The 14,772-nt window shown below is 39.5% G+C and overlaps 1 protein-coding gene across 1 annotated transcript in view; it reads left to right on the top strand.

The window, feature by feature from the left end:
* The window catches only part of Ipo8 (importin 8), a 74,547-nt gene that overhangs the window by 19,149 nt on the left and 40,626 nt on the right, over positions 1 to 14,772 (top strand). The window contains 5 exon segments of the mRNA XM_052719931.1: positions 185 to 274; positions 1,690 to 1,784; positions 2,520 to 2,604; positions 7,954 to 8,088; positions 11,070 to 11,169. Coding sequence (XP_052575891.1) covers positions 185 to 274; positions 1,690 to 1,784; positions 2,520 to 2,604; positions 7,954 to 8,088; positions 11,070 to 11,169 — 505 coding nt within the window.

The raw sequence follows: 14,772 nt of genomic DNA, 5'->3' as shown, positions 1-14,772 counted from the left end.
TGCATCCCACCCTACAAAAGTATATATTTAATTATGGATTTTTTTAAAAGTTAAATTTTAGGTTGAATCATGAATTGCTGTTTCTTGCTCAAATATTAGCTATTTTGTGTATTTTAACCTTCTGATGCAAAGTGCTGATTTTCAGGGCAGGAGGGTGACTTCTCTCCGCCGCTCTGTTTTCTAGTACGCACTGCCCCTTCAGCTGGTGAGCCACCAGACCATGACAACGTGGATGGAGATCTTTCGGACCATCATCGATAGAACAGTCCCTCCGGTATGTCAGGGCTCTGAGGAAAGCCTGCAAATGGGTTGGAGTACTTACGCTGATTCACTGTCTGGTCTGCTCTTTGGAAAACAGAAAAACCACTATCCTATTAACTAATAAAATAATGTAAACATAATTAATAATTTTCACTTTTAGAAAGTCAGATCAGCAAGAACATTAAAACAGTAACTATGTTTAACTTTACTTAAGCCAGTTAGAACATTTTAAACCTTGCTACATATCTCTCTAGTCTTTTTTCCTGAATATATTTTTAGAATTTTACTTATAAAAATGTATATGTAGCTATACCTTCATTTTTTTTCACCAAAAATGAAATATAAATATTATTAATACTTTTCTGGTTGTAACTTTTTTTAAAATTAATTTTTATTTTACATTTACAGTTTCTTTTTGGTGACTGTGTGTGTTGTATAGGAGTACACCATGGTGTATGTGTAGAGGTCAGAGGACCCTTGTGGTTCTTTCTTTCCACTATGTGGATCTTGGGGATCAAACTCAGGTCATCAGGGTTGGTAGTAGGCACCTTTATGTACTGAACCGTCTTGCTGGCCTTTGACTGTTTTTATACTGTCATTTTAATGGAGTGCTTCATTGCTGGATGTTTGGGTAGTTTTAATATTTAAGCTTTTATCTCTAAGAATGTGGTTTAGTGCTTGGCTGGGGTGGAACTCAGTCTCAGAGTGGTTGCTTCCTGAAAGTGTTGGGCTTTCGATAGACCTTGCGAAACAAAAACAGTGCTCAGGTATGTACTTTAATAAACAGTGGTTGAGAGTGTTTGCTGCAAGGGCACACTTGGTTGTAAGCCACCTGTTTTACAGGTAAAAGTATCTCAGTGTGATTTGTGGTAGCAATGATAGTGCCTTTTCATCTGTCAAATTAACTTTTTTGTTTAAAAAACTTGAGTTGGCCTGAAAATGTCCACTATTCTTTTTGTGTCCATATCTTTTATTTATTTATGTATTTGAGTGCAAAGGTTGAGCCCAGGGACACTTACATGCTAATCATACTGACCTCTGTTGTCCTTATCTTCTCCATTGTCTATATTTGAAACAAATTATTTCAAGTTTTAATGTATCTCTATAGGCAATAAACAGTTCAGTGATTTTTGCCAACATCAGAACTCAGAACCTTCTCACCCCTCAGAGTTCATCAAGTGACTTGGTGCTTATGTTTTGTTTCCACCTCCTTGCTTCCCTTGAAGGTCAGTGTGGACACCAGCACTTCCAGGAAAGATTTGCTTAACTTACTTAGTTCTTAACTAGCTACCTGTAAAGTAGACTGAATGTTCACATAGCAGTCTCACTTCAAATAGCTATGACTTAATCTATACCAAAATTTATGCTGTTTTTGTAAACCAACTTAGGAAAAAAAAAAATCTGATTTGGGTGTTTTTCCCCTCTTAGGAGACTCTTCAAATTGATGAGGATGACCGACCAGAGCTGGTGTGGTGGAAGTGTAAGAAGTGGGCTCTGCATATCGTCGCTCGTCTCTTTGAGCGGTATTACTCCACTTGCTATATTAACGATGTTACAGTGGGTATCTTGGCATTGGGTATACTAGAGTTGAGTGGCTCCCTGGTGTTCATAGTTGGGCATAGTGATGTATACTTCTGTTCTCAGCCGTAGGGAAGTGGAGGGAGGAGGATCATGGATTCAAAACCATTCTCAGCTACATAGTGAGTTTGAGGCCAGTCTGAGTTACAGGAGACCCTATCTCATACGGCCAAAAACCAAACCAAACCAAACCAAAAAGCCCACAGAGGGCAACGCTTTAACAGCTGTTCAAAGTAGGCTTGTGCCCACTGCCCTAGAAATCATAACAAAGTGGGTAGCCTTCTCTGGCTCTTTTCTACTTTGTGCAAAACATGTAAAGCTTCTCATTTTTTTTCCATTGGAAATACCCAGAAATTATGCAAGAAGGAACACATGTATACTTGGCTCCATAAGAAAGTCAAATTTAATTTTAAAAGCTTTTATTGTAAAGCATGCCAGGCATAACATTTTTATTCCTTTTCGGAGTTAGTTGGTTTAGAAGTTAGAAGTTTCTGTCCAAATGTTAACTGTGCTGTAGAGTCTTTGAGTTCCTCCTGATTCACATTGTGTCTTGTGGAAAAAGAGAACGTGTTAGTTTTCTGGCCTGGTAGAACATACCTCCTAATATCTGTGTTTAAACTAGCAAGGATGCTTTGTTTTTAAACTTCACAGTAATTAGAGTTTCTTCTTTGAATTTTAAGGTATGGAAGCCCAGGAAATGTCACAAAAGAATACTTCGAATTTTCTGAATTTTTTTTGAAAACCTATGCAGTGGGAATTCAGCAGGTATTAAACTTACGCTTTTAAAATAGAAGAGTAGTTATTACTGAGTGCTATTTCTATCTGTTTTAAAGTAGATTGCTTATATGGTAATTCACTGCACACTTAAAGAGGATGAAATGGCAGCTGTGGGAGTCTGGTCCAAGGGCAGCTGGCTTGAGAATCCAGTGTCCTCCTCCATCTGCTTCCACCAGAAATGCCTTCATGATTGCTAGACGTGAAAGGAGCCTCAAATGATGATGTAGACCTCGCTGTCTTCCTATAAGTTTCCTATTTCTTTGAGTTTTCCCTTGTTTATTTGAAGATTTATACACTATGAATAAGTCTATTTCAAGACTAGTCTAGCTTAGATATTAAAGAAGACTTTCAGGTAAGAACATGCAAGTTGGAGTATCCATTCTACATAAGGAAAATGTGGAATCCATGAGACTGTTTATTAATATTTAAAAACTTTAAAAATTGCAAAGGACAGTGGACTCTGATTGGTCCATCAAATATTGCCAACTGAATCATGATATGTTTGCTATTTTTTTTTTGAAGTGAGAGTTAGTAATTAATAATTAGCTGTGTCAGGGCCTTCGTAGGAAAGCCAGGACTGCTTAATCAGACATAATCCAAGGCTTCAATGATACAGAAGGTGTTTATAGATGTTTCATAAATCCCTCAGTAATGTGAAATTAAATACTTAAGTAAGGTAAAAGGGTTTCTGAAAAGTACTCTGATATGGTACCCATGAGATACTCTATGGGGAAATTAGTAAATAATAAGTAAAATTATCCGTCCAGATATTCAGAGCAGACACCAGCCTGATCTAGAAACGGATCGATTGTATCTTTGCCTCTGTTTTGCTGCTGTTAAACTCCAAGAAGTGTCTTAATGCTGATGTCTCTTGAAGTGTGTTTAGAATTTTCTAGTGTTGTTAAAGCATGCATGTATATATACATGCATAAACTTGTATTAAAAAGTAAATGCCATGTCCATGTGTCTGTGCCAGAAATGTTACCTAAGACATATAATCTTGATATTTAAAATTAGTTTCCTTGCCAAAACTGTCATCTGCTGCTGTATGGAATCTCCCCTATTGTTGCTGTGAGGACCAGCCTGCAGCAGCTCAGGGATTGAGAGGGATCCAACAGGGTCAGCAGACTATTGTATCTGAGGGAGTAAACTTAATTCTCTGGGACTGGCAAGGGGGGCAAAACTTAACTTTCTGGGACCAGCGAAAAAGAGCAACACACACACACACACACACACACACACACACACACATACACACCCCTTCGGCATGTCAGGATCTCACCTGGGGTGCTGATGAATGGCAAGCCTTCATTAAATCAGAGAAACTGAAGAGGAGATGCAGAGTAGGTGAACTACTGAACAGACAAACAGACACACAGAGACTTTTCTGAGGGCCAAAGCTTAGTTCTTCATTTTATTATTCTTACCGTCATTTCTCTACCTATTCCTTTTCTGTTCTGTTTTTCTACCTTGGTTTTCCTTCTGTCTCTCGATGTTTTCCTTCTACATCTTTCCTGTTGTTTTCCTTCTCTTGTGTCTTTTTTCCCCTTACAGATTATATACCCTAGTAGAATCTTTGAAGCAATATAAAAATTGCAATGTGGTTACATACTCTTTTTCTAGTGAATGATTTCAATGAATACAAGTTAAAAACAGTATGTTTTTCATCTCCCTTACATGATTAAACATTTCATGTATTACAGGTGAAAAACAAGTTGTCCCAAGAGCCCACATACATTCATGTCCAAGTAACTTGTTATAGATTAACAGAGTATCAGCAAGCAAGGTATTTTTAGCAGCCAGTTCTTTTGCTGGCAGGCTGCATTTTGTGGTTTCAAAGAAAGGACCAAATATTTTATTATTTGTCTCAAAAGGTGATCTTATAAAAAATCTTAAAGGAATCACAAATATAAACTTTTATATATGAAAAACAATTAGTCAGCTCTACTTTAAATCCTCAGGGTGCATCCCCACTCATCAGTAGTTTTTATATCAGGAAGCTGAGGGCAGAAATGTGTACAGGGAATTAATCATCACCCTTGATCACCAGCCCATCCTAGCAAGAAAGGTATGTCAGCCAGCAATAGCCAGACCATCATTGTTCTTGTTCCCTGACCTCAATGAGTCCCTTGCTCAGCTATTAAAAGTGTGTCTTTAAATTGTTTTCCAAGATTTTTTTTTTTTTTTACCTCAAAGCCATTAGCAGAAACATCTTAATCTAAACTTAAGTTATTTTTAAGGCTTTGTTTTAGCTATGATGCATACTGAAACCTGTGACCACACTTCCCAACATTGAGATTGAAAGAACTTAAGCTAGCTGGGCTTCTGGGACTCAGTTGTTTTTCTTAATCATTAACCTAAGCCACAGTCTATATAGCTCCTCAAGAAAAACTAGCTGTGTGACGTTTACTTGCTTTAATTTTCTATCCTCTGCAGGCCCTGCTTTATTGGGGCAGGGGAAATGCCGTATCTTGCGTTTACCTATATTAGGTTTCTCACTAAACTGACCTCTATCATAATCCCTTACTATATTTATTAAAGACCCTCAATCATCAAAATCTTATTTAAACTAACACTATTGTATAAATTATTGCTTCGGTTAAGCAGTACAGCTTAGGAGGAAATCATTTTCATAATAGTCCACAGGTAAAAATGCCCAGGAGAGAGCCAAGCGGTGGTGGTGTGTGGTGATATTGTGTTCCCCAATATATTGTGCACCCTAATGAACTTATCTGGGGTTGGAGAACAGAACAGCCACTAGATAGACATAGAGGCCAGAAAATGGTGACACACACACCTTTAATCCTAACATTCCAGAGACAGAGATCCGAATCTCTGAGTTCAAAGCCACACTGGAAACAGCCAGGCATGGTGACACACGCCTTTAATCCCAGGAAGTGATGGCAGGAAGCAGAAAGGTATATAAGGTGTGAGGACCAGGAACTGGAGTCTTTTTAAGCTTATAGGCTTTTAGCAGCAGTTCAGCTGAGATCCATTAGGATGAGGACTTAGAGGCTTCCAGTTTGAGGAAACAGGATTGACTGAGAAGTTGGTGAGGTCAGGTTAGCTGTGGCTTGTTTTGCTTCTTTGATCTTCCAGCATTCACCCCAATAACTGGCACCGAGTTTTTTTTATTAATAAGACCTTTTAAGATTCGTGTTACAGTGGCATGCGCCTTTAATCCCAGCACTGGGGAGGCAGAGGCAGGTAGATCTCTGTGAGTTCGAGGCCATCCTGGTCTACAAAGTGAGTTCCAGGACAGGCTCCAGAGCTACATAGAGAAACCCTGTCATGAGAAACAAAAAATAAATAAAAATAAAAAACCAAAACAACCCCCAAAACAAAACACAATGCCCAGGAGAACAGGATATTCCCATGAGGTAACCCACTGCGTTAAGGGCAGTGGAGATCTCCCCACACCCGTGCACTCCATGCCTGACACCAGAGGAAGACGACAGCGGCAAACACGCAAAGACACAGCAGGGGCAGAGACATCCGGGGCGAGGCTCTCGGGGCCTGCCAGTCCAAGACTCGCCCATCAGAGCCTTGCTTCCTGGTGGGCTGGTCCCTTGGAGTCAGTTGCCACCTGCTGCTCCTCCAACATGGCCACCACACTTGTTTGAACCCCAGCTATGTTAGGACCACACTTGTTTGAACCCCAGCTATGTTAGGACAGTCTTGTTCAATATCATCCTCTCAGCTGACATTGCAGGAGTTTCTGGGTGGTAGTTGGACTTTAGATCTATTTTATTAACCTAGATTTTAGATAAGTTATATAAAATTCATATTCTGATTTATAAATTTTATACATGTTCTGAAAGATTTAGCAACTCACTTATAAGCTTGACACAATGAAGTGATGGGGACCAGGAAATGGGAGGCAGGAGTCTTGTGCTCTCTTTGAAGGCCCCCGAGTCAGTCACAGCTGCTCTTCAGGGTTCTTTCTTATAAGCAGGATTGCAACTAGCCCATAAGAAAAGTCAACTGTGTGTTATGTTACAGAGATTGTCAGTGGCCTGAGATTATAAAATACAAATATCCTACATTTTCTTCTAGGAACTCCATGCTTTAGGTTTTTTTTTTTTTTTTTTTTTTTTTTGGTATTTCGAGACAGGGTTTCTCTGTGTAGCTTTGCGCCTTTCCTGGGACTCACTTGGTAGCCCAGGTTGACCTCGAACTCACAGAGATCCGCCTGGCTCTGCCTCCCGAGTGCTGGGATTAAAGGCGTGCGCCACCACCGCCCGGCTGCTTTAGGGTTTTTAACTGTTAAAGTATTTGCCTATCTGGAGTTCATTTTGGTGTGCAGGTTAGTTAGGGATCTAGTTTAATTATTTCAAAGAATAATTGGTAATATCAGCATTATTTTTAGAATAATGTTTATCTTCTGATTAAGGTCTAAGCTTTGGTGCTGCTGGTTCTATGTGAACTTGTGCTGCTGTGTGATTATATAGAAGTTTTGAAATGTTTATTTACTCCATCAGATCTGTAATTTTATTGAAAATAGGAGAAGCTAGCTGTCTTAATCAAAGTTCTATTGTTGTGAAGAGACACCATGACCATGGCAACTCTTATAAAGGAAAACATTTAATTGGGCTAGCTTACAGTTCAGAGGTTTAGTCCATTATCATAATGGCAGGAAGCATGGTGGCATGCAGGCACACATGGTGCTGGAGAGGTAGCTGAGAGTTCTACATCTGGATTGGTAGGCAGTGGGAAGAGAGAGCGACACTGGGCTTGGCTTGAGTATCTGAAACCTCAAAATCCATCCCCAGTGACACATGTTCTCCATCCAGGCCACATCTACTCCAACAAGGCCACACCCCCTAATAGTACCACACCTATGAACCTATAGGGTGCCATTTTCATTCACACCAGCACACTAGCCATGGACTAGGGCATAGACTTATTCTGAGTAGCTTATAGGTTAGAAGAACAAATGCCTAAAATTCAATGACATATCTCTTAGCTCAGTGTAACACACAAACCTATCTAAAAAGTAAAGTGCGCCAGGCGGTGGTGGCGCATGCCTTTAATCCCAGCACTCGGGAGGCAGAGGCAGGTGGATCTTTGTGAGTTCAAGGCCAGCCTGGTCTATAGAGCAAGATTCAGGAAAGGTGCAAAGCTACACAGAGAAACCCTGTCTCGAAAAACCAACCAACCAAACAAACAAAAAGTAAAATGCCTGCATGAGCTTTTTCCCACAATATCTCCCCCAAATCTGCTTGTGTAGATCACTGACTATAGTATTTTGTGTCATGCCTCAAACACTTCTTTGCTTTTTAACGTAGTAATTGTTAACATGTTCATCTCTCCCAATCCCCACCTGTTTTCCTGCAGGTCCTACTAAAAATTTTAGACCAATACAGACAGAAAGAATATGTAGCTCCCCGTGTTCTTCAGCAAGCATTCAACTATCTCAACCAAGGGGTTGTTCATGCTGTGACCTGGAAGCAGATGAAGCCACATATACAGGTTAGTGTTGGGGTGGCTCTCTAAACCATTGTTGGTTAAGTTGGGTTTTCTAGAGAAAGTAGGTGTTGTTTGATATTTTATATTTATGTTTTATGTATTATGTTTTATATTTAATCTCTGTTTCCACTAACAATAATTTCTAACAAGTGCAATCTTATATTATGAAGGGCTTTCAAAGTTTAAGCATTTGAGAAGAGAGAGATCTTCAGGATTGTGAGTTGGGAGGCTTGGAGTCAGGTGTCACTTGGTTGTTGATTTAGCCTTGGAGTCTGTTCTGTTAAGGCAGATCATGTTTTTTTTTTTTTTTTTTTTTTTTGGTTTTTCGAGACAGGGTTTCTCTGTGTAGCTTTGCGCCTTTCCTGGGACTCACTTGGTAGCCCAGGCTGGCCTCGAACTCACAGAGATCCGCCTGGCTCTGCCTCCCGAGTGCTGGGATTAAAGGCGTGCGCCACCACTGCCCGGTCATGTTTTTTTGACCCTTGTGTGAAAACATTTTGAAAGCTGCCAGCAGGGCTTTACAAAGAGAGTGTTATTTTGCAGAAGATGCAGTCTGATAAATGACTTTTCTTTTGTGCATATACACCAAAAGGGCAGCCTTCCTTCCTTCCTTCCTTCCTCCCTCCCTCCCTCCCTCCCTCCCTCCCTCCCTCCCTCCCTCTTTCCTTCTTTCTTTCCTTGGATTCAGTTCTTTAGCAAAAGCTGAAGTTTTGTTTTATTAAAAACAGCTTTATTTATTTTTATTTTTTATTAAAAAGTTTTATTAAAACTGCTTTATTAACATCTAACCCTGTTTTTAATACCAACTTTTTTTTTTTAAAGACAGAATTCAGCATTTTTATTTGTCATAATTAAAGAACAAATCAGAATGGAAAATGATGGACTAATAATATATACATTTTATTTGCACATAAATATCTGGGTAATTTAAAGTATTAAGAACTGACTCTCCACTTCCAATAAACTGTGAGTTCTTAGTGTAAAACATTTTTTTTCCTTTTGAGACAAGGTTTCTCAGTGTAGCAGCCCTGGTTGTCCTGGAATTCACTATGTAGACCAGGCTGGCTTTGAACTCACAGAGATCCACCTGCCTCTGCCACCTGAGTGCTGGGATTAATTGATGTGCCACCACGCCAGGTTTAAAATTTTTTTTGTCGTCTTTTGAGATAATAGCCCAGACTGACATTGAACTTCCTATGTGGTGGGGGATGACCTTGAGCTTCTGATCCTCTTGTCCCTGCCTCCTAGGTTGAGATTGCAGGCACGCACCACTGCACCTACCATGTCTGGTTTATGGGGTGATGGGGAACTAAGGGTTTTAAGAACCTCATGCATGCTAGGCAAGCACTCTGTCAACTAAGCTACATTCCCAGCCTGTTGTACTTAAATTCTGTAAGTTGGTATGTGACAAGAAAATCAGTTGCTTTACTGTTCATGGTATCTAGGATAGAGTTGAGGTAGGTAGTATTATCTTTTTTTTTTTTTTTTTTTTTTTTTAACCAATATCTTGCTATATAGTCTGGCCTTGAACTCAACCATTTTTCTTCTACTTTCTGAATGCTAGGATTACATTTACTACCAACCCAGCTTTGGTTAGCATTATCTGAACACAAGTCTTATATATGTAAAACTTTTTAAAAAATAATTTATTTAACTTTATTTTATATGCATTGGTGTGAGGGTGTCAGATCATGTGGAACTGGAGTTAAGGACAGTTGTGATTATCCACGTGGGTGCTGAGAATTGAACCTGGGTCCCCTGGAAGAGCAGTCAGTGCTCTTAACCATTGAGCCATCTCTCCAGCCCCATGTAGTATCTTTTAAATTTGTGAATTGTGGACTCTGTAACTATTTGCCTACTTACTATGATCAAATAGTGGTAATTTCTTTGCAATTAGTAAAGATACTGTTTTCATTTTGTTTATACCTGTAAATGTAAGGGTGACATGAAATACAAAATAGCATCTTTTCCTTTGGCATTTTTTTTTTTTTTTTTTTTTTTTGGTTTTTTCGAGACAGGGTTTCTCTGTGTAGCTTTGCGCCTTTTCCTGGAACTCACTTGGTAGCCCAGACTGGCCTTGAACTCACAGAGATCCACCTGGTTCTGCCTCCTGAGTGCTGGGATTAAAGGTGTGCGTCACCACTGCCCGGCTTGGCATTATTTTTATATGGCTTTCACATAGAAAGTTTCAGGAAAATACTAACCTTTAGGCTGAATTTCAACTAAGTGATAAGAAATAGTCCTTTTTTTTTTTTTTTTTTTAAAGATTTACTTACTTTTATTTTGTATGTATGGGTGTTTTGCTGCATATTTGTCTGTGAACTGTGTGCATGTTTGGTGTCCGAAGAGGCCAGAAAGTCTTTGGCTCCTCTAGAACTGGAGTTAGAAATGATTATGAACCTCCATGTGGGTGTTGGGAATAGAACCCAGGTCCTCTGGAAGATCAGTGAACCACCCCTCTAGCCCTCGTCCTATTTCTATGTGAGTAGTTACTAGAACATACAGGGGCCTGCTTGAGCTTAGCTGCTGTTCACACGCTGCTTAGGGAACTTCCTCTCTGAAACACACAGCTGTGGAGTAGAGTACTGGTGTTTTGGAAATGGAAGCAGAAAAGACACAAATATTGTTGATGTATTGATGATTAGGACCAGCATGAACACATGACGCATTTTAAAAATGAGAACTATAATAGTAGATATAACCCTGGTGGCATTTTCTGTACAAGAAATCAAGGTGTGTTTAATGTTGATCTGTTAGTGAAGTTCTGTTGTTCCTGTCCTTACTTCAAGGAGTGTCACTTGCACTGGTCTTTTCTGCTTCTCGCCTCCAGCTTCTAAGTGTTCAGTTTGTCTGAACTTCAGCTATTGCTGTCCTCTCTGAATGTGAATGCAGGCTAAGAAGGATTACTGTAACTGGAAAAACTAATGTGACCAGTCTTGTTGGAATGGCTTGTACCCAATTGTTTTGTTTGTTTCTCATCTTAGAGTATCTCTGAAGATGTAATTTTTTCTGTGATGTGTTATAAAGACGAGGATGAAGAGCTGTGGCAAGAAGATCCGTATGAGTACATAAGGATGAAATTTGGTAATTGAGATGAGTTTTCCCTCTGCAGTTCCTAGATATATAAATGCAACTAAATTTATATTTCTAAGCAGTTCTGTTCTGTATGATGAACTCTGAAATTTAGAAAAGTTTGATGCTATTTTTCAACAAGGAGCTTGATGCTTAGGGTACAGGAGACAAAAGAAGCTTTATTCACTCTTCTGTCAGAGATAAGGCCCTTGTTGAGTAGTTTGTTACCCAGGCTGTGTGGCTGAAATGGAGGGACCACCTTTTCTGTGCTGTGTTACCACATAGCACTCATTCTGGGATAATTTTGGGTTTCTGCACATTCAGAAGCACCTCAGTTTAATTTGCTTTCCCCTCCTTTGGACTACATATTCCACTAGGAATAGGATTTCCTTCATTGGCCTCAGTGTATGTGACCCATTCTGTAATACGAATCTTAAAAGGTCTTATTAATAAAAACACTCAGGAGCCAGATATTGGGGTGATAGCTGAGAGATCAGAGAGACAGAACAAGCCACAGCTAACCTCACCTCGCCAACTTCTCAGCAGATCCTGTTTCCTCAAATTGGAAGCCTCTGAGTCCTGGTCGGAATGGATCTCAGCTGAACTGCTGCTAAAAGCCTATAAGCTTAAAAGCCTAAAAGCCTCAAGTTCCTGGTCCTCACGCCTAATATACCTTTCTGCTTCCTACCATCACTTCCTGGGATTAAAGGCATGTGTCTTTCTCAAGCAACGACATGAGATCTCAAGTACTGGGATTAAAGGTGTGTGCCACCACACCTGGTTCTGTTTCTAGTGTGGCCTTGAACTCACAGAGATCCAGACAGATCTCTGCCTCCCAAGTGATAGGATTAAAGGTGTGAGTGCCACCATTTTCTGGCCTCTATGTCTAATCTAGTGGCTGTTCTGTTCTCTGACCCTCAGATAAGTTTATTGGGGTGCACAGTATATCATCCACATTTCCCTTTTTTTTTGTTTAAAAAAAGTTATAACTAATATAAGAAAAAGTATATACAATAAGTATATACAATATATACAGTCAAGAATTACATTAACAATGTCCAGTCCATTAACATTTGACAAATTCAGACAAAAAATTTCATTATTTATCCTATTTTGGTGAGTCCAATACAAAGGTTATATATAATATAAAAAAATCCAATCCAATGTAAAATATTTAAAACAAGTAGTTCCTTTTAAAAAGTAGAGTCAATAATCTACCTTTTTATCTTATCATATCCATATTCTCTCTTTTTTTCTTTTCTGAGTAGATTCAAAAATCTACCTTTTATCATTTCTGTATCTTCCCTTTTTTCTTTTTAAAGTAGATTCAATAATCTACCCTTTTATCCTATTATTTCTATATCTTTTTTAAAAGTAGATTCAATAATTACCTTTTTATCTTATCATATCCATATTCTCTCTTTTTTCTTTTCTGAGTAGATTCAAAAATCTACCTTTTATCATTTCTATACCTTCCCTTTTTTCTTTTTAGACTAGATTCAGTAATCTATCCTTTTATCCTATTATTTCTATACAAAAAAAAGATCTTTGGGGATCTTTTTGGCTTGGATCTTTCTAGAAGCTGTTGAACTGAGTAGGTTGCCTGATAATGACTCCCTCTTTCTCTGGATACAGCCCTGTGCAGATGTTATTATGTGTAAGTCTGTATCCCATAGCTAAGATATATCAGAGCAGGAATGTTACCATATTTATTTGCTTTATTTTATATTCGTTTTTTCTTTCTCGTGTCTGTTTCTCCTGGTCTTGATTGGCACCAATCTGCCTTCAGTAATGTTGAAGTAAAGATTGCTAGTTGAAGGTGCTGTGAGAAAGCTGTTTTATTTGTTGAGTCAGTTGTCCAAAGTTCCAAAGTTCAGCTTAAACTCCTGCCAGGGCCCACCTTGTGGGACCCGAGTCTCCAAGCTGAGCATGCTTTGATTCCAGGAGGAGCATTCCTTCCTCTCAGAAAACAAGGGAAGGAGCGACATTGACCATCTCCATTCTCTCTTCACTCTGCCTTTTCCTTTGAAGGTCATTGTCCCATGCAGGATTTGTTTCCCTCTCTTCCTGTGTCTGCCTCTTGTTTGCTTTGACAGAGGAGTGAAATCATTCTTCCTCCTGTTTAAGGCTTTTTGAAATAGGGTCTCACTCAGTTGTCCATTCAGGCCTCGAACTTACTATGTAGGCTGGTCTCAGACTCCTGGCAGTTTTCATGACCCAGCTTTCTGAGTGCTGCATTTATAGGTCTATATCATCTTGCCTGGAAAGGTGTGCTGGGATTGAGTCTAGGGCTCTGTGTGCTAGGTAAGTAGTCTACACTGAGCTAACCTCCAACCCTAAGGCATTCTTCAGATGGTTAACATTTTTTTTATTTTTTATTTTTTAAGACATTTTTATTTATGTATGTGTGGATGCCCGAGAAGGTCAGAAGAGAGTGTTGTATTCCTTAGAGCTGTAGTTAGAGGTGATTGTGAGCTGCCTGATATTGGTGCTAGGGAACTGAACTTGGGTCCACTGGAAGAGCAGCAAGTGTTCTTAACCACTGAGGCATCCCTCCAGCCCCAACTTAACTGCTCAGCCCTCCCCCAATCCATGTTAACTTCTCAGCGTCCCTCCAGCCCATGTTAACTTCTCAGCCCTCCCTCCACCCCGTGTTAACTGCTCAGAAACCTAACTGAATACCAACATGATTTAATTAATTCTTTGTTTTGGAAAAATGATATCTTTGTTTTTTTGTTTTTTTAAATATAACAACTAGTAGGTCTGGCATCTTTATGGTATAGTACAATAATAAAAAACAAACCTGTCGTGTTTGCTCTCAACCTAATTGCTATAGTGGGTATCTACACAGTTCACCAATGTGGCTGGAGAGATGACTCAGCAGTTAAGAGAACTGGCTGCTCTTCCAGAGAATCCAGGTTTGATTCCCAGCACCCTCAAAGTGGCTTACAACTGTCTGTAACTCCAGTTCCAGGGGGTCTGACACCCTCTTGTGGCCTCCCTGGACACTGGGCTTGAATGAGGTATACTGACATTCTTGAAGGCAAAATCTCATACACATATAATTTTTTTAAAATTTACAAGTTGGTGAGAAGAATATTGGTAACTGAAAAAAATCATTGAGGAGCTTTTCCCTTGTTCATTTTCGGCTGGCATGATCGAGTGGTCCTTCTAGTCATTTGATCGCAGGGAAGGAAGGATATTACTGCATTCCTGTCTTAAATATATTGATTACTATTAAAATTGATAGTTTTATCATATTCTGTAATCAGATTTGTACCAGTTCCCAAGAATAATGTTTTTAGATTTGGTAAAAGCTGACCTGAGCTCAGGCTTTGATGTTGTAGAAACCTAAAGTGATGCCACAGCAGCATCCTGTGCCTCAGCAGCTGTAAGGTGCAGCTGTGAGCAGGATACGAAAACAGTACTGTGTAGTTTGTGGTATAGTGCTCAGCACAGAGCAACTCTTTTTCCAGGGGAGGGGGGAAGGGGCTTTGGAGACAGGGTTTCTCTGTGTAGCCCTGACTGTCTTTGAACTCGCTCTGTAGACCAGGCTGGCCTCAAACTCATAGAGATCCACCTGCCTCTGCCTCCTGAGTGCTGGGATTAAAAGCA

This window comes from Peromyscus californicus, unplaced genomic scaffold, assembly GCF_007827085.1.
Source record: "Peromyscus californicus insignis strain IS unplaced genomic scaffold, ASM782708v3 Scaffold_6__1_contigs__length_162567912, whole genome shotgun sequence".
Classification (NCBI taxonomy): Eukaryota; Metazoa; Chordata; class Mammalia; order Rodentia; family Cricetidae; genus Peromyscus; species Peromyscus californicus.
Note: the sequence above shows the minus strand (reverse complement) of the source record. Positions and strands in the feature narration are given on the sequence as shown.